Raw genomic sequence first — 24,364 nt, forward strand, 5'->3', positions numbered from 1 at the left:
ACAAAAGGCACTGGCAGCAGTCAGCTCTGGACCCAGATCAGGAGCCGACTAGAAATGCACATTCAGAGGTCCCAGGGCATGGGAGGAGGAAGCAGTCTGCTCTGGTGGGAGTGATGAGGACCGAAAGGATAAAGGAGGAAGGGAGGTTTCTCTGCTACATACAAGTCCACTCTTGTGGGAGGCTACCTGACACGCGGGGCTGTGGGACACCAGGGTATGTTAACCCTCCAACTCTGACTGAGTGGCTGTACGACGCCACCCCCGCCCCCCTCAATGCCCAGCATGTGCTGAGAGTGGACAGGGGGCCATAAACACCCATACCTGACCCCAGGATGACTGGTACCACTGCTCTGACCCCCCTCAGCCTAGGGACCACAAGCTCTGCTGGCCTGAATGCTGGATTCAAGGTGACACGGGAGAACTCCCTACCTAACAGCTGCTGACAGACAGTTGCCATACAGCCAAGAGACCTACAAATCATCAAAAGCAACTCCTGAAGCCTAGCTTCAGCACAGACATGATCGGGTGAGACACGCCTCCTTACAGACACAAAAGCCCAATGACTTCACACTGTCCCATGGCTGGTACCTCAAAGATGAAGTTCAGGTGGGTCTCAAAGCTTTTCAAAACTGAATGAAGTCCTTCTAAGACCTCAGAATGCACAACAGAAGACAAAAAAACTACCGTATTCCTTTAGGCCTGGGGTTGGGCCTCTGTTTGGAAGCTGCCAGAAGGAGAGTACCCGTTGGGTCTCCTGGGCAAGCTCCCCCATGTCAGCTTGTGGCCCCACAGAATCTGGTATGAAAATGTGTGATTCTGACAGGTACTCTGTGTGAAGCTGCTCACGAACTCATGATGCCTGTGGACACTCTAGGCTGGCAGGCCCAGGTAGAGTTGGCTGTGTCTGGGTGTGTCTCCTTCAGACCTGGAGCCACTTGAAGCCAGGCTTGGGTCCTTGGGGGTCCCATGTCACTCCACATAGGCCCAGACACACAGGGAGCAGCAGAGGCTCCTAAAAAAGTTCTATAAGATGCCCCAGGATTGCCCCAAACATGAACCAGAGCTGCAGCTGAAAAGCTGCTTTGCTTACCCTGCCCCATTCAAGGTGGCTTCTGGAGACTTCTAGACAAATGAGAGCCAGTGAGGTCTGGTTCTAAGCCTGGGTCTGCAGTTTGGGACTGTGTGACCTTAATCTCCCCATCTGGAAAACGGGGTAATCACACACCGGGGTAATCACCACACTGAGACATGAGGTGGGCAGCCCACACTCAGCAGTGCCTCATGTTGAACTTGTTCCCCACGTGGCCCCTAAACACACACCAAGCCACTGTTCTGTGTGCTCAGAGGCTGAGGAATAGGCGGACAGGGTATTCAAGATGGAGCAGAGTTGCACTCTGGAGGGAGAACCCAAAGCTTGTCCTCTTCCTTTGGAGGTGGTGACGTCCCCAGTGTTCAGGCCATGGCCACCAGGACCTGAGCTGCAGGGCCACAGCAAGTGCTTGTCATACGATTGTGGGGAGTGGGATGGGCCAAGGTTGTTAAAAATGCTCATTCTTAGGGAGCTCTAGGGTTTGATCAGAGGAACCCCTATGGGCCAAGACACATACCCTGTGTTAGCTAAAGTGAGGCTAACTAAACTACGAAGCAGATGCTGCTTCAAAATTCTTGTGGCTGCGAAGAAAACTCTCACCCAATGGTATAGAAAAAGACAAGATATCAAATTATGAAACAGCCTAAAAAACAAAACATATGCGTAGGCAGAGGCAGCTGGAAACAGCTAGAACACAGAAGACATGCAATCACTTCCTTCTTTGCTTCTCAGACTTTCTATCACGAACAGGTCACGTTAGATGACATGAACAAATACTATCTTAAAAAAACTAATCGCCTCATGAGGTCTACAGGTAAGAGGAAGTGACGATGTACACCCCAGATACTCCATCTGACTCAGACACTTAGAGTTGGCTGATCCCACTGGGGATCAGTCCCCAGGAGGCCATTCTAGGTAAGAATGAAAACATGGGGTGCCCTAGGCAAAATGGAGCCTAAGGTATCTGGCTGAGATGTCCACCCCCAGGTATTACCATACAGAAGGGAAACGTGCCCTCAGCCCTGCCAGCTCTGGACAGCCCATAGGGCTCTGACTAACCACTGCCTCTGCTCAACCACTGCCTGCATATGGCACTGGGTATGTCTGTCTCACAGACCCACCTTTCAGGGATCCAAAGCTCCCCCAGCCCTGCTTCCCATGGTGCCAAGGTGCCCCTTCCTTCACAGAGCCTCATGGAGCAGTGGGGAGTGGGCGGGTTACTGAGATAAAATCATGGAGGAGCACAGGATGCAAAGTGCTGCTGGGTGGTAGTCCGTAAGCACCGTGCCGGCCCCCAGCCTCTTGGCCCAGCCCCGGACACTCACTCTGTGGTTCCCCAACACATAGAAGATGTGGCCCAGAAGCACCAGGGAGCAGGCTGTGAGCCGGTTCAGGTCCTCTGCGTTGGACATCTTCAGAGTTTCTCGAAGAAATCGCCTATGCAAAAACAGATGCTAGAGCCCCATGGGGATGCCTCATCGGTAGGAAAAGGCAGCAGCAGCCCCAAGGCCCTGAGCAGAGCCCACCTTTCTTAGGGACAGAGGGCCTTGGGCACATACTGTCAGGGAGCAACACAGAAGGGCGTGGGGCAACCGGTCCTCTCCCGGTACTCACTTGGCCTCATTGTAGCGTCCCTGGAAGAAGGAGAAGAGCCCTCGCACATAGAAAGCTGCTGCTCGGAGGCAGTGTGAGCTGATGGGAGAGAGCAGGTGACACTTCGGTGGGATTTTTGTGAGTGCAGCAGGTTTACGAAGGGGAGTGGGAAGAGGGTGGGGAGAGAGGTACAGATACACAGGGCAGTTGGGTCCCCCCCAGCACTGGCACCACTTCAAGAGCAGAGAAAATATAAGACAATAGGTCAATGGGCACTCAGCACTGGGCCTTCCTACCTGACAGGGAAGCTATGGTCCGGATTGATCCTCTCCAACAAACTGTACAGCTGTGGTGGAAACGTCAGTTAGAATCATCTTGCATAAACATGAGAAAATTCAGCCTCAAACATCCACTAAATTGACTAGGGCTACTTGCATCTTCCCAACCCAAACTTCACCCCAAATCCCATGCCTGAGTGAGAGGAGGGGTCAGGACCTACAAGGACAGATGAGGGCACTGTAGGAGACTGTACAGAGCTGTCTACTTCCTCACCCCCCTACCCGACAGGAATCATGGCCTCCAGTGTGAAGGACTGGGGTCCTCACACCCTCAACCTGCCCTGTGTCAGATGAAGGGGACGGGGGGGGGGGGGGCGGGGGGGTCAGGGCAGCTGCTTAGTCTCAGCCTCTGTATGGTCAGAGGGGCCCTGCGTGGAGGAGCGAGGTGGTAATATCAGCCCACATGGGTCTTGTGGGTTGGGGGTAGGCTTTATCTGGAGATGCAGGGATCCTGGGAGGCTCTGATAGGCAGCCATGTGACTGACTTCTTAGGTCCTCTCTGGCTGCTGAGAGGACAAGGGTCAAAGTGGGCTGAAGCTGCTCCCAGTGTCCCCATAGCACCTCCAAGAGGCAGACACTGAGAGGGCAAAGATCCTCCATGGGTCACCAAGTGTGACCCATGGAGGCCACTCCTGGCCCTATGATGACCCTGCCCATTGTTTCCTCACTGCTGGAGTGAGAAGTCTGGGCTTTCTCTGCTCCCTGCAGCCCAAAGCATCCAAACTAACCCAGAAGCTGGGAGGTCAGCTAAACTTTTTATAGACAAGAGATAAAATGAAAACCATGAAGGTAGAAAAGTAACTAAATCTGAGATACTCTGGAGGCAGGATGCCAGAGCTAGGAGGGGAGGCAGTGACCCTAGGGCTGAGGGGGGAATCCCAGGGCTAAGGGTTGCAGGGGGAACCTGGTGAGGGCACCTCTCCTGTGAGGACAAGCCCTGGGATCCCCTACCCCTCAGGAGGCTGGGTCATTAGGATAACCTCGGAGCACAGTACCGAAGACTGCCTGCCTGAGCTACTGCTCCTCGGAAGTAAGCCATGAGGCCTCACTGACATTCTAGAACAGACAGCTCAGGTAGAATAAACTGGATTTCTTCTATGGGGCTCAATAAAGTTTGGCTCATTAAAAAAAAATTTTTTTTAACATTTATTCATTTTTGAGAGACAGAGTATGTGTAGGGGAGGGGCAGAGAAGGAGACACAGAGTCCAAAGCAGGCTCCAGGCTCTGAGCTATCAGCACAGAGCCTGACGCGGGGCTCAAACCCACCAACTGTGAGATCATGACCTGAGCCGAAGTCAGACGCTCAACCAACTGAGCCACTCAGGGACCTCAAATTTGGCTCATTTTTAACACGGAGAAGTGTTATTTACCTAGGAAACGTTCCTGTCCTAGACCTGGCCTGCCCCAGCCACACTTGCAACTCTGTGGGGGGACACAAGTGTGATGCTTGCTGAAGAGTGGAAACGCTGGGGTTGCTGAGATCTGCTGGTGCCCAGGACAACCTCAACCCCACCACCCCCGGATAAGAGCTGAAAAGATACCAAACATGAAGCATGTCACCTACTACCTCTTGGTGTCTATTTCCTTCCCGTATATACACACTCGCCAGATTGGTCACGATGAAGGCCCACAGCTCCTGGTGGTTGGTGAGCTAGGACAGGACACATAGGCATTAGAGGGCCAGGCTGGGCAAAGCCACATCACACAAGGGCCACTTAGTGGCACAGGAGCCACCCAAGTGCTCCACAGCAACTAATCTAGAATCACTTTATTCCTTTCATTTCAGGCTTACCCCCCCTTGCCTGCCTCCTAAACCCCAGGAGCATATAGCTGTTAGTTCTTTTCACTATCAAACTGTCATCCACATTATAAGAAATTCAGGAAACAAAGGAAAACCAGCCACCTCTGATCCTGCCCTGAGAACACACTGCACTTTAGTCCATTTTCTGCTTGTTTCTTAGGTCTGAGACCTGGACAACCCCTCCTTCCACACTACAGCCAGTGACCCCTGGGACTCCAGTGTGGGCTGACACAGCAGAAGCACTTGCTGGTCCTGGGAAGGACATGCCAGGAAGGTAGCTGAGACTGTCAGAGACCAGAGATGCTGCCGATGGCTGGTAGTAGATGACCGTTGATCCCAGCTCTTCTTGGGAAATAAAAATGGTCAAAAGAGGGATCAATCTGAGTGACCCGACTGTTACCCAGATCCTGGTTCCCAGCGGGGCTGAGAAAGCACAGCTGTGTAAGAGGCTGAGGATGCCTGGGAAATGCAGACCCCACCCACAGGACCCCAGCATGTGCCAAGGAGGCCCAGAAGGTCTTCTGATATGAGCAAAGACGCTCTGGTTTGTTTGTTGTAGGACCACAGGAAGAGCACGTGTCTGGGGCCAGGGGGTTTGAGCGTGTATCCTGGCTGCACCACTTCCCACGTGGCCTGTAGGAGAGCCACGCGGACTCCCTGAGGCACAAACTATCAAAGCAGCAGCAGCCACTTGTGGGAAGTAAGATGGGGAGGGAGAGGTGGAGAGAACTTCATGGGGCCGTGGGATAACTGCAGGCAACACAGGGCGCTGTGTGGCGGTGTCTTGGTACCACAGCACGAGCTGACCAGGGCCCAGAGGAGTGGGCATAGATGGAAAGGCCCAGAAGGCCTTGGGAGCGGACACCACATCTACTCTCACACTCTGGCATGCAGCCAGAGGCTCCTAAACATTGCTAAGACAAGCAGTGGGGGTGGCGGCATCCACAGCCACACAGAGCATCTCAGAGGAGCAGCAATGCCGCCGAGCCCAACCCCAGGAGCAAAGAGACTGGCACAAGGGACAGAGCAGAGCTCCCCATCTGACAGGGCGCACGCAGCACCCCCAGCAACTTTACCCGAGTCACACAGCCACCCCCACATTCCAACATCTCTGCTTGGGGCTTGCTTGGTCCCCTGGGAGGAAGGTGTTGCTAGCCTCCTTTTCCTGTGAGGACATAGAGGCCAAGGTGGGGATGTGCTTATCTGGTCCTGGAATAAGGCAGGCAGACTGGGGCCTGGCACTGTGCTATTAACTCCCGGACCTGGGGGTTGGCAGGGGGCTGTCTCTGAAGGAGGACGTGGCACCAGCTTTTTCCCAGGGCACAGCGGGACCTGTCAGAGGCGAGAACATCGCCCCAGCGGAGCTTCCTTGTGACCTGCAGCACGAGGTATCCTCTGCTCCCAGTGCAACCAGGCTGCTGTAGGGTGAGGGCAGACCCAGCTTTGTGTCCCGGGACTGCTGTTGGGGTGGCTCCAGGGATCCCCTGAACCCTGCCAAGTGACTCTGCATTTTCAGCTGTGACAGGAGCCAACACCAACCTGGCAGGATATCAGGAAGGCTGGGAATCAGGAGTGAAAGAGGCTGCACAGGCCACGGTACCAGTGGGCTCTGGGCTCTCCCTGGTGGCTGCCCTCCAGGTTAGTTGGGGAAGCCCCACCCAAGGCTAGCCAGAAGCCTCCTTGCCCACAGTTATCTCCTGTCATACTGTGCTGCCAGTGCTGGCCCTGATCCATCTGAGTAGCACAGATCCTGCCACGGAAAGCCCCGGCCCGTCACTGTCATGACCCACATCAAGCTGCATGCTGTAGAGTGGCCCACTGGGCACGGTTTCATGCAGAGGATGTCCTCATCACCGACCACACCCGACTCCTCACTGAGAAGCACCGCCCGCCCCATGGAGTGAGGGCCGGCACCTTACCCGCAGGGCTGTGGTGAACTGGGCTTCTGCATTGTCCATGCAGTTGACAGAGACACAGTACAGGCCCTGGAAGAAGAAGGCATTGAGGCCCTGAAGCCACAGTTTCCTCAGGGCTGCACAACTAAACCCACAGGAGCCTGGTAAGTGACTGAGCCAGCTACATCTGAGCTTTATTCCAGCAAAGAGGCAGAAAGATGGCATGCTCAATTATTCCCTCCTCCCAGGACCTAGGTCAACTCAGACTTAAGATGCTGGTCAGAAAGAAGCCCACCGGAAATATTCTGGATGCTGTGTGGGGCGGCAGTCACGGGATCACCAACTGGAATGGGGCTGGGGGCAGGCAGCCTGGTGCACTCACCAGCAGCGTGTGCAGCTGTGCGGCGTGGTTGGAGAAGAGCCGGGGGGACTGCTGACACAGCTGGCAGACCTGGGAGATCTGTCCGGAAAGAGCATGCTCAACGTCACATGGCCTGTAACACAGGACCTGGTGTCCCAGCAGCATTTGGGAGACCCTCGAAGCCGACAGGTGTGCCCACATCCTACCTTCTCTAATCTGGGCACAAAGTCCCAGCAAAGGTGTCTGTTGTGAGGGCCAAGTGCAGGCCCAACCTCCTCGAGAATGGTGACCCTTGTCCATCACCACCACCTCTTCCTCTCTTTCTGCCATGTGTCTCAGCCATACAGCACCCTTACCTACTCAGGGCACCTGCTTCCTCTCAGGAAGATGAGCATCAGAGATTATGGATCAGGGCAGGAGGAGTGTTAGGATCACTGTCAGGGGACCCCAAATTCTCAGACCCCGTGTTCCCTGGGCATGCCTACTTCTAGAGAAAGGACTAGTGATTTCTCTCTCTCTTTTTAAAAATTTTTCTTGTTTATTTCTGAGAGAGAGTGGGAGAGAGTAGGGGAGGGGCAGAGAGAGAGGGAGACACAGAATCTGGAGCAAGTTCCAGGCTCTGTGCTGTCAGCACAGAGCCCAACACAGGGCTCGAACTCACAAACTGCAAGATTGTGACCTGAGCCGAAGTCGGACCCTTAACTAACTGAGCCACAACCCAGGCGCCCCTCTCTCTAAGTAGGCTTCATGCCCAGCGCGGAGCCCAGTGTGAGGCTTGAACTCACATCCCTGAGCTGAGATCAAGAGTCTGACAGCTCAACCAGCTGAGCTACCCAGGTACCCAGAACCTTTGACTTCTGTATCATATTCTCTGATTAGTTGTGTCCATCAGGGTCATGAACTAACAAATTATAGTGAAACAAGCCTGGATATTCTGTTGACACACATTGGGCAAATTTACATTCTCCCATGTGACGACTTATGAGACGTGGCAAACTCCCAGTAGTTTTCCCACCCGTGTGCGTGGCCTCTGGTGGCATTACCTCCTGCAGTGCAGTAGCCTTGTGTCCCGTGACAAGTCTGCACATGATGATGTGCTCGAGCAGGATCACTTGGAAGGAGGACAGGATAGGGCTGCAGTCAAGCACTGGGGGTGAGAAGTGAGGGTGAGCACTCAAGGTACAGCTAGAGAAGAGACCCCAGGAGACTGACACAGAGCCTCCTGGGGACTTCACACCCTCCACCTCGCACCACACTGGCCCTGTGGCAACCCAGGTCTGAGCCCATCTGCTCTGCTGGGCACCAGCTCAGCACCAGCTCTGTCACCTCACTTGGTGTGGTGCCCACTGCACCCTAAGAGCAAGGGGGCTCATCTCCTTCTCCAGGTGGGGAGACAGGCTCAGAGCCAAGTTTTAGTGATCAGAGTGTTCTAAGAATAAGAAATCCTAAGAGACTGGTCTTCCATCCTCACTCTACTCTGACCTAGGGGAGTGCTCAAGAGCACTCTGGACACGATGGTTCTAGAAATGTTGTAGCCCAGGAGATTGAAAGTGTGCAAAAAGGCCTCAGGCAGCAGTGAGGGAACCCAGCTATTGGCTTCCTTGAGAGGCTGCCCTCATACTGGAACCAGACAGCACCCACAGCCCTTTCCCAACTCATCTGGAGGGAAAGAACTGCCATTTTTGTGGGTTTTGATTCTACAGTCTTGAAGGCTCCTCCCCCAGTGGCACTTATGAGGGCACAGGAAGCAAATGAACAGATTAATAGGGGTGCTGAGCCAGCCATGGACACATGCAGCTCTCAGATTCTACTAGTCACAGGACCCTGGGTCCCAAGAGATGGATTAGTTGAGCATCCAGGCAGAACCCAAGACCGCTAGAGGGCCTGCTATTGGTCAGTGAGATTGAAGCTCCCATCCCAGTCTCACCAAGTGTGATCCTCAGTCACAACACTGAGCACAGATAACAAAAGCAGCCGCCGACTCCTAACAGGCTCTGATGGGGACCCACTAACCCTCACACTCATCTTAAGCAGTGGGGGGATAGGACAGAGATAGTACAAGACCCCTCCTGGCCACAGAATAAGGATCAAGCCCAGGCTTGGCCTGCTCTGCCCCTATCCCAGACTGCCCCCATCTTCCTACTGGGTTAACAAGACCCATGGGGCAGGGACTCATGGTGACTGCTCAGCACTGCTGTCATTCTGGATTCTTCCGGCTAGCATAAGAGGTGGCACTCGTGCCACCCACCAGGGGGCGCTGTGGTTATGCAACGTGCCAATGGAACACAGCCCCACTGAGACTTACTCTTGAGCTTCTCCAGTTGCATGAGAGCTTTGTCTGTGTATTTCTGTGCCTTCTCCAGGTAGCCGGCCTGCATGGAGTGCATCACGGTCACCTGGCAACAAGACCAGACAGCAGCGGTCACTGTGACCCTCTCCTCACCACCCCCAGCCACCCTGGCCCCAGGCCTCTAGAGACTCACCAGGTAGACGAGCACACACATGTGCTCCTTGGGCAGCCAGTGGAAGAGGTCAGCAGGGTTGCTAGGCAGGATCTCATCGTCGTGCAGCGTGGAGATGGTCTGGATGCACTGCTGCAGCTGCTTCAGGCACGGCTTCACACTCTTCACCTGGAGCAGGCGAGTGGCACCACATGCCTGAGTGCCTGCCCACTCCCACCAGGTGCCAGGCCCCTCAGGACACAAGGCTCCCAGAGTGGTAGCTAACCAGGTCTTGCCTGTCCAGCAACTTTTTAGCCCCCTCCTTCTAGGAGCCCCTGCTATGCTCACTACTTGCAGGAAGCCCACCCCCAGATTGGTCAGCCAGCTCTCAGGGAGCATGGTAGGACCAGGTAGGTCATCTATGGGACTAAGGCTTGGCCACCACCCGGTGCTGGGCCCAATACCAAGTCCTGCGAGAAGTCCGTCCAAAGACCCTGTTCAAATCACGTTTCTTCTTTCCTGTAGTAACCCCAGGAGAGAAGGACAGGGCTGGGGCAGCTGGTTATCCCAGGGGGTGGGAAGTGGCTACCTGGGAGTCCTGCAGATGCCATGGTTTGTACAGACTGGCCTCTCTGCACAGGGAAGCCCTGTCCCAAGGCCCCCACAGGCCATTTACACAGCCATCAACACCCCATGAGTGTCTGCTCTGTGTTTCTATGTGTTGAGTGTGGTGCTTGGCTCAACAGGCACAGCTGGGTGCAAGAGGGAGAACAAAGGAAGCCCTTCACCAATGAGACACCTACTCGGCACTTTCTGGGGCCTTCACGGCCACTAGGCTCCACCTGCGGCCTCCCAGGACACCAGAGAGGTCCTGCCTGTGGCTGGTCACTAGGACAGGGTGGGGAAGATGGAGTAGCACCCCCAAAAGGCTGAGACGTTCACCCATGCACAAATGCAGCTGCTCCTCGACCACACGAGAATTACAGCTGATCCTGTCAGTCCCTACTTGAACGGCATAAAGCCGTCATCAGCTGGGGCAGGGGGTGGGGTGTGGACAGACACTGCTTGAGCACCCGCTGTGTGCCAGGCACCATGCCAGAATCCTCAGTTTATTCTCATGGATTCCCAAACTGCCCTTAGATGCCTTCAACTGTCCACGCATTGAGTGGACGTGTGCGCCACAAATACTCTTGCCATTATGCTGGGAACAGGAGACTCCCATTCTCGGAGTGCCCTCTGCTCACAGGGACAAAGCACTTGTGCAAGACCATGACAAGGTGTGGAGCAGAAGCTGAGCTCTCAATGACAGCCATGTTGTGTGGCTAGTGACAGGATGCAACCACAGAGGTGACATCTTGGCAGGAAGCCTACTCACAGCCTGCTCAATCCCCATCAGCCCTCACACGGGAGGCACTACGTACCTGCCCAGCATCCAAATAGTGGGTCACCTGGAGCACTAGGAAGAAGACACGCAGAGACTCCTTCTGGATGGGGTTCCCCTGCCAGTTCTCAACTATCTGTCCACAGAGGGTCAGCAGCGGGTGGACTTCCTGCAACTTGCGCTCCATCAGCAGCAGCTGGGGAGGGAGACGCAGGTGGTGGGAGCACCCCTTGGTGCACAGGGCTGCCCCCCTCCAGGGGACCACCAGCACCACAAAGAGGGCACAAAACAAACCCAGGTTGCCCCTTCCTTAGCACAAATCCCACAACCTGGAATCTAGGTTTCACTTCTGAACCCAGCAGGGGCACCAGGGCCTCGGCCTTGCTGCAGCCCGCTGTACATGAGGGTCTGGGCCCCCAAGGGGGGCTGCACCATGGCAAGTGAGCAGGGCCTGGCTTCATGTCCTCCAACCAGCCCCACTCCACCCAGCCTTGACTTACCATCCCTTTGCTGAGCAGGAACAATGCCCTGGAAAAGAGAGGGTGAGTCAGTCTGTGGGGCCCTGGCATCTCCTGGGACGACTGTGCCACCCCAATGTTCATGGGGACCTAATGTGCCACTTCTGGGGATAATTAAGTGGATGACAGCAGTCCCTGGTGGTCTCCAGCCCCAGTGAGATGTGTTTTATTTACAACTGTTCTATTTTACTCTATTTGAGCTTTCTTTACTATTTTTGCCTGGTTTAGATGTTCATGAGGCTCCAAAGCCCAGAAGGCATAAACAGGTGCTCAGAAAGTGTGGAGGAGCAGAGTATGGAATGGCAAGTCTGCCATAATTTCACCCTGGCTGACAGTGTAGACAGGGCCTCTGTGTCAGTGGATGGCACTGGGCAGGGGGCAAGCACACAGGCTCAGGTACCTGAACTCAAACCCACGCCTCTACTTCCTCTTCTGAACCCTTCAGATTCTCCTGAGGGTTAAAGAGATAAACTCAGGAAGCCCCAGGCACATCAGCAGCCTCACCACCCTGTCTCAACCCTCAGGGGGCAATGAGGCCAGGAGATTTCTAGAGCCAACACTGAAACCTTTTTGTAACTTTCTAAATGTGTGTGTACCGCTATCATAAGCATAAAAATTCTAAAATGAGCATGTTAAGAAATTTATTATTTTTGGGGCGCCTGTGTGGCTCAGTTGGTTAGGTGTCTGACCCTTGGTTTCGACTCAGGTCATGATCTCATGGCTTCCTGTGTTCGAGTCCCATGTTGGGCTCTGTGCTGGCAGCGTGGAACCTGCTTGGGATTCTCTCTCTCCCTCTCTCGCTGCCCCTCCCCACTCATGCTGTGTCTGTCTCTCTCTCTCAAGATAAATAAAAAAATTTTTTTAAATATTTATTATTTTTAAAGGTTTTATTTTTAAGTAATCTCTCTATCCAATGTGGGGCTCGAACTCACAACCCCAAGATCAAGAGTTGCATGCTCTTCTCACTGAGCTAATCAGGTACTCCAAGCTGTTAAAAAGTTGAGAACAGCCAAAACAACAGGGGAAGGAGCCGGGCCAGCCTGGCCTCAAACTCAGCTCCAAGGTGCCTCAGCATGCTAGTGTGGGGCAGGGGCTGCTGCTTTCAGGAATCCTTGTGGTCGTACAGGCCCCCAGGCCCCCAGTTTGTTCAATATCAAAGTCTCCTTCCTGACAGTCTTGGCAGAATCCCAGTGTGTTCCAACTGACACCCCATCAAGTAGGTGCCATTCCTCCCATTTTCTGGGTGAGGAGATTGAGGTGGGGAGGTCACAATCACATAGCACAACAGATGCCGATGCTCCAGGCCACCACACCATTCCTTGCTGTTACTTCATGGCAGGCAGACTGTAGGGTCTACACCCAGGTCGCCCACCCAGGCCGCCTGTCCACAGTGGCACAGAAGCCTGTAAGAAGACACTCTAGAGAGAACATGTAGAGTGTTCAGCTGTCCCATGCCCTGTAGGGCCTGTCACCATGAACCTAGTGATAGCTACAGCACAAGGGGGGCAGGGAAGGCCAGGAGTGTGGGGCCAGGGTATGTGACAGCCACCATCTCAAGGCAGGGTAGCCAAGAGTCCAAGACAGCCTAGGGGGAACTGAGTGGCTCCTCTCGGGCACTTTCAAGTCTAGAGCTCAAAGAATAGAGTTGGGAACAGTTGTTTCCCAACAATTCCATGGGGTAAGATCAGCCTTGTGAAACTTAACTTTCCAGAACCCCAATGCATACAACAGAATAAGAGCACTGTTGTCTGTGCCTGTCTACTGCAGAGGGCTCTTCTCTTCAACAGGAAAAGAGGCAGACAATCTGGACACCTTCATGGAGGGTACACAATGAAGCACCAGTGCCCTCTGACCCCTGATCCCAAGGCACCAGTCTCCAGACCTTGGTCTAAGTAGTTCTGTGGGTAACATGAACCTACGTCCCCTCTTTTACACGAACGTCCACTCATTCTGTCTCCTGTTGTACATCTAAAAGCTGGGACACTGGGGCTGCCCACAGGCACTGCCAAGCACATCACCTTCTGGGAGCACTGCTCTTGCACCTGTGCCAGAAAGGGGCCAGCCCAGCACATCATACGAACGGTTTTTATTTTAAGAGACACTACGTTCTTGCAAGCACTGAGAATGCAGGCTGCTCTCCCCTTGTCAGTAGCTTCTCCCCTCCAACTTCATAAATCGATGGGGCAAGAGATGTCTGGTGCTGCTTTAATCGCCACATTTTTTTACTATGCACCAAAGTGATCCCTCTTTCGAGCCAGAATGCCAATTCTCTTTGTTGTCCAGGACAAGATAGCCAGCTGTTTCCAAGGGGGAGAGGAGTGTGGATAGAGGGTGCCTACCGTGTATACTCAGATCCCACAACTCGGGCATACTCAGCCCCCACGCCCAGGAGGTCGCAGGCTGACACCAGGTCCTTCTCAAGCGTGTGCAGTTGCTAAAAAGGAGAGAGAGCAATGACGCTTACTTTATAGCACCTACTACCTGACCTCAGTGCTCTGTTGGTGACTTAAAACTGAACCTCCCCACACCCCAACAAAATTGTCTTAATGTCAGTTATGAGCTAAATCAACCAAATTATCTCATCACACTAATTGCTTTGGGTACAGAACTCCACTTCATCTACAGTGTACCTCATTTAAGCTTAACGGCTCACAGAGCCAGCAGTTAATACTTATGGGCATAGACCCCTAAGACTTTGTGAGTGTGTCTGTGTGCTTTGCAGATTGCCTTTGGGGGCAGTCACTAGGGAGGTGGCCAGAAGAGCCCCAAGCAAGGAGGGACTCCCTCAGGCATTAAGTGCCTATAGATGTTTCAAACAGAGAGGCTTTAACAGGTTCAAAGGAAGGTACACTTGCAGGGCCTTGGTCAAGAGCTTGGATTCCTACATGCATGTGGTGCCCAATGACTCAGGTGACTCACAGTCCGGCTGTACAGGCAGGTGACAGGGCTGTGTCATGAAGGGTAGGTGAGAGCAGCCTGGTGGGCAGGGAGGTTCTGAGACAGGAGAGACTGGAATCCATCCAATGAGGGGGAGGTATGGGCAGAGCCCACCACAAAAGAGGTGTCCCTCACAGTAGAGCCTACTGTCCTTCATCTTGATCCCCAGCCGGCAGGCCCCTCCACTGCAGCCAGGAAGGCCCAGCCTAGAAAGCGCCCCAACCAATTGAGTGTCTCAGAATACAGGGACGACCTATATCTGGGGAGATGAAGGGAGGACCTACACGGAGCCCAGGCTTGACTCAGGCATTCATTGCCCAATAGGTAAGTGGCAATCTCAGCTCAGTCCTTACAAAACACAGTGGGCTACTGGCAAGAAATGCTCCCCAAACAAATTTATTTTTATTTAAAAAACTTTAAAGTTTACTTATTTATTTTAATGTTTTTATTTATTTTTGAGACAGAGAGAGTCAGAGCATGAACAGGGGAGGAACAGAGAGAGAGGGAGACACAGAATCTGAAGCAGGCTCCAGGCTCTGAGCTGTCAGCACAGAGCCCAACGCGGGGCTCGAACTCATGGAGTGTGAGATCATGACCTGAGCTGAAGTCGGATGCTTAACCGACTGAGCCACCCAGGCGCCCCAAGTTTATTTATTTTTGAGAAAGACAGAGACAGTGTGAGTGGAGTAAGGACAGAGAGAGAGGGAGAGACAGAAGCCCAAGCAGGCTCCACGCCACCAGCACAGAGCCTAATGGGGGGCTCCAACTCATGAATCCGTGAGATTACGACCTGAGCCAAAACCAAGAGTTGGATGCCTAACCGACTGAGCCATCCAGGCGCCCCTCCCCATATTTAAACGAACACAGGCCAAATGAAGCACCAGGAGAGAGGGGACCATGAAGACAAGGCCCTGTGTCAGCCCCCAGGGGGATGGACACTCCCACCACCACCTTAGGTGCTGGCTGTTTGGGGGTGGGGGTACTGCCAAGGACGGAGGCTGGTTAGCAGGTAAAAGAAATGTCCCTGTGTCCCCACCCATGCAGTGCAGCAGCTTGAGGAGGGTCTGTGTGTCCTGGAGTTTGTTATTTGTACTTGGGGCACACCTGCCCCAAGGTCACAGCCCCTGCTGGGCCCCCATGCTTCTTGGCTGGGTCCATGGTACTCACAGCAAGTTGGAAGAGCAGGCGGCAGTGCCAGTATGGAGTCTGCTGTGAGATCTGGATCGCTTTCCGCAACAGTGGCTTTGCTGTGTCTACAGAATTCTGAAAGGAAACAGTCAAGTTTGGGAAGGAAAAAACAAGCCGGCAAGCAAGCTGGATTCCTTATGCAGCAGCTGTGGCGCCAGAAGGCCACTCCTGTTCACGCTCACCAAAGGATCTGTGGGTTGCCAATTTACTTTATTAAAAGAAGAAAAGATTTTATTGGACTCACTAGCTGGGAAGTTTTTGCATTCCTCTTAAAATAACTCCTCATTCAACTAACTTTAGTCCAAAATCCCGAACAGTCAAATTAGACGACAAATTACCATCTTTCCTGTTCTACCACCAGAGAGAGGGGCCAGGGATGTGAAGTATGTAGTCCCTGCTGCCCAGGGAGCCTCCCACGTGACTGCTCAAAGTGAGGAAAGGTGATTTTCAGCTATGCCTGAGATCACAACCAGGTTAAGAAGGCATATGGACTTGTTAGGAACTAATCACCTTAAACCTAGGAACAAGGCTGTTTTCCAACAGTCTTTGGTAAAAAGATTTTGCTGGCTTTCGTTAGCAGGTGACGACTCATGGATGCTCTGTGCCAGGGCACCGGAGGTAGAAAAGTAATGGGAAGTATTAAAAGCCAGCAGAGAGGCCACTCCTGAGAGCCACAGTTTGTCATTGTGCCTTTACTACAGGGAAAGTGACTTTGCTTTCAGAAACCTTGTTCTTACCTCTTGACAGTACAGCTCGGACAAAAGACTTGCTGCTTCAAACTTAACATCTTCAAACTGCTGGATCTAATAACATCCAGTTAAGGAAGGAGAGACACTGCAAAGTGGTCAGTTTACAAGGGCCACAACTTGGGGTTCTTATGTTACAGCGGCTGGTGGGAGAGAAACATCCTTGCCTGTTCTGAAACCTCAAGTTCACGTTCTCCTCCAGCAGTCCCTAGTTTTGGTGCCACCTGGGTGCAGAGCTAGCTGATAGGACATACAGAGGAGCATGGCACCCAGGCATGCCATGCTGGTCCATAAGGGTGGCCACATCGAAGAAGGGATTCTTTAGGTGGGGCAAAGCCTAAAACTCTGGGGTGCTTTATTGGGGGGGGGGGGGGGTGTTCAAGTTTGCAATACAATCTTTATTATTATTTTTTTCAAATGGAGCTTTCCTTAAAGGGAACAGTACCAACAGGAAAAGGATACTTGCTGCGATATCAACCACTGAAAAGAAAAAGAAAAAAGAATTAATTCTCAAACACTTGATGCCTGCTTACTGGCTCCACTTCAGGGTTTAGACAGGTCGTCCTGTCACCAAAATCTCCAGGTGCTCAGTTAAGGGGGAAGGTGACCTGCTCGGCCTGAAAGGATGGGAAAATGAGCACCTGCTCCTCCTTCGGACAGCAGTTTTCTGTCCTGCCAGCCTCCAGAGTCAGATTTGGAGCCCCCTCCCACCAAAGCAGAGATGCTTCAGGAGTATAGACAGCCCCGCTGTACCACTCACTGCAGTACACTGACAGCTGGTAGACAGTAACACAAGAAATCAGTTACAACTGGAGAGTGGGTCTGCAGGTGTCAGTCCTTCCTGAAGCAGCAACACTTACAAGATGCTTATGGAGGCGCCTGGGTGGCTCAGTCAGTTAAGCGTCCAACTTCGGCGCAGGTCATGATCTCGCGGTCCGTGAGTTCAAGTCCCGTGTCAGGCTCTGTGCTGACAGCTCAGAGCCTGGAGCCTGTTTCGGATTCTGTGTCTCCCTCTCTCTCTGGCCCTCCCCCGTTGATGCTCTGTCTCTCTCTCAAAAATAAATAAATGTTAAAAAAAAAAAGATGCCATGGACATCTGGGTGCCTTGGTCAGTTGAGTGTCTGACTCTTGATGTTGGCTCAGATCATTATGTAGTGGTCATGAGATTGATCCCTCTCCTTCACTCTCTGCCCCTCCCCTGCTTGTGCACACACACGTGCTCTCTCAAAACAAATGAATGGACATTAAAAAAAATCTTCCACTTTATTTTTTTTAATTTTTTTAATGTTTATTTATTTTTGAGAGAGGGAGAGGCAGAGCACGAGTGGAAGAGGGGTAGAGAGAAAGAGGGAGGCACAGAATCTGAAGCAGGCTCCAGGCTCTGAGCTGTCAGCACAGAGCCCGATGTGAGGCTCGAACCCATGAACCATGAGATCATGACCTGAGCCAAAGTCGGACGCTTAACCGACTGAGCCACCATGGTGCACCAAAAATCTTCCACTTTAAAAGATGCTTGGAAATGAGCAAAGCTAGCCTCAGAGTGGACACAGGAGAGCTCCAAGAAGGGGTGGTGTGGGCAAAATCCAGCCAGAGGACTGTGGGGACGGTTCTAAGACCTGACCTCACTGTTCTTCTCTGCTGGCACACACACCAGCACAGGGTTCAGATGACATGCTCCCACTTGGAGACTGCTGTGCCCTGCAGTTCCACATTCCAACAGGAGGCACTGGTGAGGGTGTGCATGGGCCAGTCCACCACATGAACTACACCAACCACACTCTGTCAGACCACCTAGGACCCAAGCATGCAACTGACACTGTCCTTGCCGACCCACTCATCCTACATTCAGAGTCGTGGCAACTGCTGGCGGGAGGATCCAGCGCCGAACAGAAGACCTTGACTCACTATGCTCTGTGGGAGAACAGTGTGTGCGTGGATGACAGCCTGGGTTGGCCCTTGAGGGTGATGGTGTAGAAAGTGAGGGGGAGGTGTCCCCAGGCAAAGCGGGAGTGGGAGATGCCCCAGGCAGAGGAGAACCCATGAAAAAGACGGAAGGCAGGAAGGTGAGGCTGGAAGGCCCAATGGATCTCTGTACAATTAATGTGGCAGCCCTGCCTATGGATCAAAATGCCCCAATATCATTCCTGGAGCCTATCTCAGTCAGAGTCATAAAACAGAAGCACCTAATCAGATCTGGGTTTAAGAGCACCTAGAGACAGCAAAGAGAATGTGAAGGGAGGAAGAGGGGCCCAAGGGGCCGCTGGTCTTAGGAACAGAGATGCCTCTGGGCCTAGGGTGAATGGTGGTTAGGAAATCGCAGAGCAGGGAAAGACTTGGAACTGCCTCTGACACCAGCTGCCTGCAAAATATAGGTGGGCCAGAAGGAGGCACTGTGGGAGCAGGTGAAAGGAATGGAGACCAAAAAAAGCCCCAGCACTACTGACAGGGGTCCTTCCTGACACACATGCACGTACACACATGTAGAGCCCAGGCAAAAGGCTTCCTGCAGCCAACTTGCGTGTCCCCTCCCAAGGCCCCCCTGCAGCAGGGACAGAAGGGGCTCAGGGTTCCCATGGAGGCCAGGCCCGTTTCAGTCAAACGGGTGACGTCAATGGAGCCAATAAATACAGAAGTCGGGGTGTGCTTTCTATAGAACCACTTCCTCCCCACAGGGAAGGTCAGCGTAGCAAGAGAGGCTCCTGAAGGCCACCAGTTGGAAGGAGAGGGCAAACCAGTGGAGGAACCTGTGTGACTGGAGACATGGTTGGGCTGGGAGAGCTACAAGACTGGCCCTTGTCAGGGCAACTCAGTCACTTTCCCCGGACTGTCAGTCAAACAACTGTCAAGGAACAAATGGCTTCACTTTTGTGTCTTTGTAACACTTGCAACATAGATTCACAAACCAGAAATATGTAGACTTCAGAAAACACACCTCACAATTGAAGTACAGAGGATACCTTATCTAAGGCTCCTATTTTATACAAAGTTGCTACCCCATCTATATTTTATGGCGTAATGCTAAAAAATAGCTTTATATCTCCTGCCTCATGACAGGAAAGAAGCCAAAGTCAGAGCCTCTCACTGCTGGGCAGCCTGCAGGTGCCGGACAGGGATATAAACTAACATATCAGAAATTCCTGAGGTCACCTTGGGGCTCTCAGGGTAAGTGAGGGGCACCACAGAATCAGTACAAGCTGTGAGGGGTGGAAGAGCTTGAATGAGCATCTCTCTCTCATGTCTGAAGATTCCATCCAGGGCTGAGAGAGTGTCAAGGCTTCTTGTACCTCAAAATACAGATAAATTTTTAAAATCAGGTTTTTAAACCACAAAAATGTACAGAAATAGTTATCGACTGCAACTCCTTTGGGATGGAAGCTCAGCACTTAGAAGCCAGCCTGCCTCTTTCTGCTGTGTGACCCTGACTAGGAGAAACCCCTTCAGCAATGTCACTGACAAGTTGGAAGTGGTCCCTACCTCATGGGTTTGTTGAGGATCCAATGAGACAGTGTCCCCAAGAAGACCACATGCAGAGCCTGGCATGTAGAAGGTGGCAACAATACCTCAGTGATTCCCAAGCAGGAAGAGGAAGAATCAGGGGTTGGAGGGGAGGCAGGGGGACGAGTTGGTGGAACCGTGAAGGGATGGTTCCTAGACAGATTTCACATCCTGAATTCAGAGGAGACAGAGAGTGAGAGTGAAGAAAATAGAAATGAAAACAGGAGGAAGCACAGACCACACTCTTCCATGAAAATGCTTAACGCCAAGCTCTGCAAATACACTTTCTGCACAAGGTTTTGCTCCCAGCGATGGGGCATGGAATTTGGCAGGACATGATGCTGAAGGATGAAAGATCTGCTCCAGCCATGCCTGCTGATGAAAGGCCCAGAACTAAGTCTTTTCGGGCCTTAGGGAAGCATTTAATCACTTGCTGAGAAGGTAAACCAGAGATTCTCAGGTTAAACCTGGAAGTGGGGGAGCCTGGGTGGTTGAGTCGGTTAAGTGTCTGACTCTTGGTTTTGGCTCAGGTCGTGATCTCATGGTTTGTAGGGTGGAGCCCTGTGTTGGGCTCTGTGCTGACAGCATGAAACCTGCTTGGTATTCTCTGTCTCTCTGTCTGCCCTTTCCCCACTCGTGCTTGCTCTCTCTCTCACAAAATAAATTAAAAACAACAATGATAACAACAACAAAACAAACCTGGACGTGGAATTAACAGGCATCTGAATGACACAGTTTGGAGCCACTTTCTAAGTCAGGTAAGTGAAACCACCACTGAAAAGCAGCTCCACTCCAAACTCAAAGAGTAAGCAAATATGGCATGGATGTGGGACACCACAGTCAAAACAAATCACTGTATAATGACTGACTACCTAGATTATAGAAAATAATGCACAATTCATTCCAGAGAAGCAGCATTTATTCCTCCGTGGCACTCGAATCAGCAAAGTCTAAGGATGATGCTGCATTTCTTGACCAAAGAATAAAGAGGAAATGTGATCAAAAGCTTAGTTAAGGGGGTATAGATCTACATCTAAGTACAGACACAAAGATTCTCCTGATTCCGCAGAGGATGTGCAAATGACTGAAATGGGACTGTTTGCTGGAACAACGGTGTAAAAATTAGGCCAGCGAAGACTGAAAATATACCCAAGAATAGGTGTTCAGCAAGAGGAAATCCCAGGTGAAAATGAAATGACAAGGAATACAGTATGAAAGAACCTGCAGAAGACAACTTCACACATTCTCTAGCCAAGAGATTTCTCAGGAAAGAGACATCTCTTATAATCATGAACTGGGACCAGGAGTCCCAAAGCAGCCCAAAATTCTGGTAACACACACACACATCACTGCCAAAACCATAATCTAAAAGGGGAGACTCTCAGGTGAAGTGTCCAGTCATGCACCATAAGAGCTACAGGAGTTGTTGAGCAGACCCAGGGAGTGAAGAAGCCAGCAGGGGCTCCAAGGGCCCATAGAGGCAGGAACCAATGAGAGACCAACAGCTGTGACCTCAAAGAAAGCTGCTGAGGGGCGCCTGGCAGGCTCATTTGGAAGAGCACGCAACTCTTGATCTTGGGGTTGTGAGTTCAAGTGCCACACTGGGTGTAGAGATTACTTAAAAATAAAATCTTAAGGAAAAAAAAAGCAAGCAAGCTGCTGAGCAAAGGGAGAAACAGCCTCCATACCTTTGATAGAAACACTTAATGGAGGATTCTTCTAAAGTTGGTCAATTCATGAAGCCAATGGGGATGTTATAGGTTTTCTACACAGGTTACAAATGCAGTTGAGGCAGTTTAGATGCTGACAGTAAGCAAACAGAGGATAAATAACCTAACTTTGTATTAAAAAAAAAAAGTGATTACCAGGGAGATTGGGGATTTCTCAGAGAGAAAGCAAAAGATGTGAAAATAACAGGGAAGCTGAATGCGGTACTAAGTTTAGGTGGGATTGTCTCTCTCTCCCTCTGCTCCTCCCCTGCTCTCTCTCTCTCTCAAAACAAATAAATAAACACCTAAAAAAAAGTTTTACCTAAAGCACTCATAAGTTAGAGAAAACGTGTTCAGAAAATAACAGCAAGAGGAATGATCAAGGAGAAAATAGTCACAAAATACTGCAGTCATTTATGCTAAAATAAAATTAGGAAAAAAAAAAAAAAAAAAAAAAGGTTTTGGGGCACCTGGCTGGCTCAGTCAGTGGAGCATGCAACTCTATATCTCAGGTTTGTGAGTTCAAGCCCATGTTAGGGGTAGAGTTTACTTTAAAAAAAAAAAAAGAAAAAAAAAAAAAAAAGCTTTTTGATACTCTGTGTTGGCTCCCTGAAAAGAAACTGGAACTTCTTTGGCCATTTGCTCTTCAGAACTAGAAACAAACCACTTCTAAAAGAAGAATATATTCCGATTTTTTTATTGAGCGAGTCTGGGTAAGAACGAGTAAAAGCTGATAGCACCCTGATTTGGGGGAAATCACAGGACCAATAAAGAGCGAAGATAAAGAAAGCATGCTTATGTTGCAACACAATAGGAGATAACATACAACTGCAGAAAGAAAACAGCATGGAGAACAGCACTTTAACTGAAATCTGGACAAATTCCCAGCTGGGGATACACCCAACAGAAAGGAAGGGATTTCCAAGTATAATGTCAGTGTGAGCTACAGAGGTGACCTTGTGCCTCTGTGGAAAACCCCACAAGATTCAGCGTTCTGTAAAATCAAGGGAAGGTGCTTCACAAGCATAAGGGTTTAAATCATGGGTCCAAAAGCCCAGTGGCTACAAGGAAGTAATCCGAGGCATGGCTGCTTCCCCTGCACAGCACTGGGTGGGCAAAATGCGACCACATACACAGCAACTATGAGCCACTGCTAGAAAAAGAGTGAATGACCCTTGAGCAAGGAAGGTGGCAGAATTTGTTGTTAATCCAGAGAAGAGAGCTTTAGAACCTCAATTCACTGAAGGCACTGGGCCACCAGGCCTAAGCAGTCAGTCTCCAGCACCCCCACACCTAAGGAAGTCTGGGGCTTCATCTAATCTCAGCCTCATCACTGCCTAGGAGAGACCTTACACTATCCCGTCACAGGATCGACCTGACATCCTGAGTTGTTCTCCAGGTTTGCTTTCCCCATCCCATTCAGGCCTCTGCTCAAATGTCACGCCTACAAATAGACTTTCCCACTACCTCTGCCAAAAAAAGCTCCCCATCAACTCCATCTCTTCACCCTGGACCATATTTTCCACGGTTCTTCTACCAGTGCCTAACCTTTCACTACATATTCAATGTTTGTCTTCTTTACTAAAACATAAGCTCACGTTGACAGGGACCATTTTAGTCATCCCTGATCCATAGCCCTTAGAATAGAGCTTGGCACCTGATGTGAGCTGAATATCTGCTGAATGAATAAAAGGGAAAAAAAAAAAACAAAACCTAGGGGCGTCTGGGTGGCTCAGTCAGTTAGGAGTCTGACTCTTAGTTTCTGCTCAGGTCATGATCTCACTGTTTGTGGGTTTGAGCCCCACATCAGGCTCTGCACTGACAGTATGGAGCTTGCTTGGGATTCCCTCTCTCCCCCTTTCTCTATGCCCCACCCCTACTCGTGCTCTCTCTCAAAATAAACGCCAAAAAATAATAATAAAAGAAAAGGAAAAGAAAAAAAAAAAGAAACTTCATAGAAACAATAATGACTTATTGTCTTGGCACTGAAGTTGGTGACCTTGAGCCCAGGTTTGAGCCAGTTTTGTTAATAACTTGCTGTGTAGCTTTGGGCAAATCACTTCATCTCTCTGAACCCATACTGCCTCACTCCTAAAACAAGGGAGATGATCAAGGAAGGACTAAAGTCCCCTTCCAACTCTCTACAGTTTGCAAAGATCTGATATCTTCCCAAAGGCAATTCATTACTAGCCACAGGTGGGCCCGGATTTACCGCAGATCGATAAGTTCTAAACATTTAATTTGATTCTTGGGGCGCCTGCATGGCTCCGTCGGTTAAGCATCCAACTGCTGATGTCAGTTCAGGTCTTGATCTCACGGTTTGAGATCGAGCTCTGCATTGCGCTCTGCACCGTCAATGCAGATTGGGATTCTTTCTCTTTCCTCTCTCTGCCCCTCCCCCACTCATGCTCGCTCTCTTTCTCTCAAAATAAATAAATAAACTTAAAAAAAAAATAAAGAGGCGCCTGGGTGGGTCAGTCAGTTAAGCTTCCAACTTTGGCTTAAGTCATGATCTCACGGTTCGTGGGTTCGAGCCCTGCGTTGGACTCTGTGCCGGGAGCCTGGAGCCTGCTTCGGCGTCTTGTGTCTCCCCCTCTCTCTCTGCCCCTTCCCTGCTTGCCCTCCATCTCTCTCTCTCAAAAATGAAAAATAAACATTAAAAGAAATTAAAAATAAATAAATAAATAACTTAAGTTGATTCTTCTCAAGGAATCTCTAAGCAGAATAAAGCTGGGTAAGTGGCAAATGGAGGCCCGGTCTGACAGGAGCACAGTGTTCCCGTGATAAGAAACAACGCCAAGGCCAGAAGAGGCACAATGACGGCCACTGTCCCACATTCTTTGAAGCACCGAGATCCCACAAGTCAAGAC

At 51.2% G+C, this 24,364-nt stretch overlaps 1 protein-coding gene across 3 annotated transcripts in view; it reads right to left on the reverse strand.

Annotated features, from left to right (window-relative positions):
• The window catches only part of MAU2 (MAU2 sister chromatid cohesion factor), a 30,337-nt gene that overhangs the window by 4,866 nt on the left and 1,107 nt on the right, over positions 1–24,364 (reverse strand). Inside the window, exons 2-16 of one of the 3 annotated variants that reach the window (XM_015065559.3) lie at positions 16,753–16,770; positions 16,282–16,347; positions 15,524–15,619; positions 13,759–13,853; positions 11,402–11,429; positions 10,969–11,097; positions 9,563–9,709; positions 9,385–9,475; positions 8,123–8,226; positions 7,101–7,178; positions 6,743–6,808; positions 4,587–4,673; positions 2,980–3,029; positions 2,705–2,782; positions 2,416–2,527 (exon numbers count right to left, since the gene is read on the reverse strand). In XM_015065559.3, coding sequence (XP_014921045.2) covers positions 2,416–2,527; positions 2,705–2,782; positions 2,980–3,029; positions 4,587–4,673; positions 6,743–6,808; positions 7,101–7,178; positions 8,123–8,226; positions 9,385–9,475; positions 9,563–9,709; positions 10,969–11,097; positions 11,402–11,429; positions 13,759–13,853; positions 15,524–15,619; positions 16,282–16,347; positions 16,753–16,770 — 1,245 coding nt within the window. Of the gene's footprint in view, positions 1–2,415; positions 2,528–2,704; positions 2,783–2,979; positions 3,030–4,586; positions 4,674–6,742; positions 6,809–7,100; positions 7,179–8,122; positions 8,227–9,384; positions 9,476–9,562; positions 9,710–10,941; positions 11,098–11,401; positions 11,430–13,758; positions 13,854–15,523; positions 15,620–16,281; positions 16,348–16,752; positions 16,771–24,364 lie in introns of all 3 variants that reach the window. The other 2 variants (XM_015065558.3, XM_015065557.3) reach the window with 2 other exon arrangements.

Source organism: Acinonyx jubatus, chromosome A2 (genome assembly GCF_027475565.1).
Source record: "Acinonyx jubatus isolate Ajub_Pintada_27869175 chromosome A2, VMU_Ajub_asm_v1.0, whole genome shotgun sequence".
Classification (NCBI taxonomy): domain Eukaryota; kingdom Metazoa; phylum Chordata; class Mammalia; order Carnivora; family Felidae; genus Acinonyx; species Acinonyx jubatus.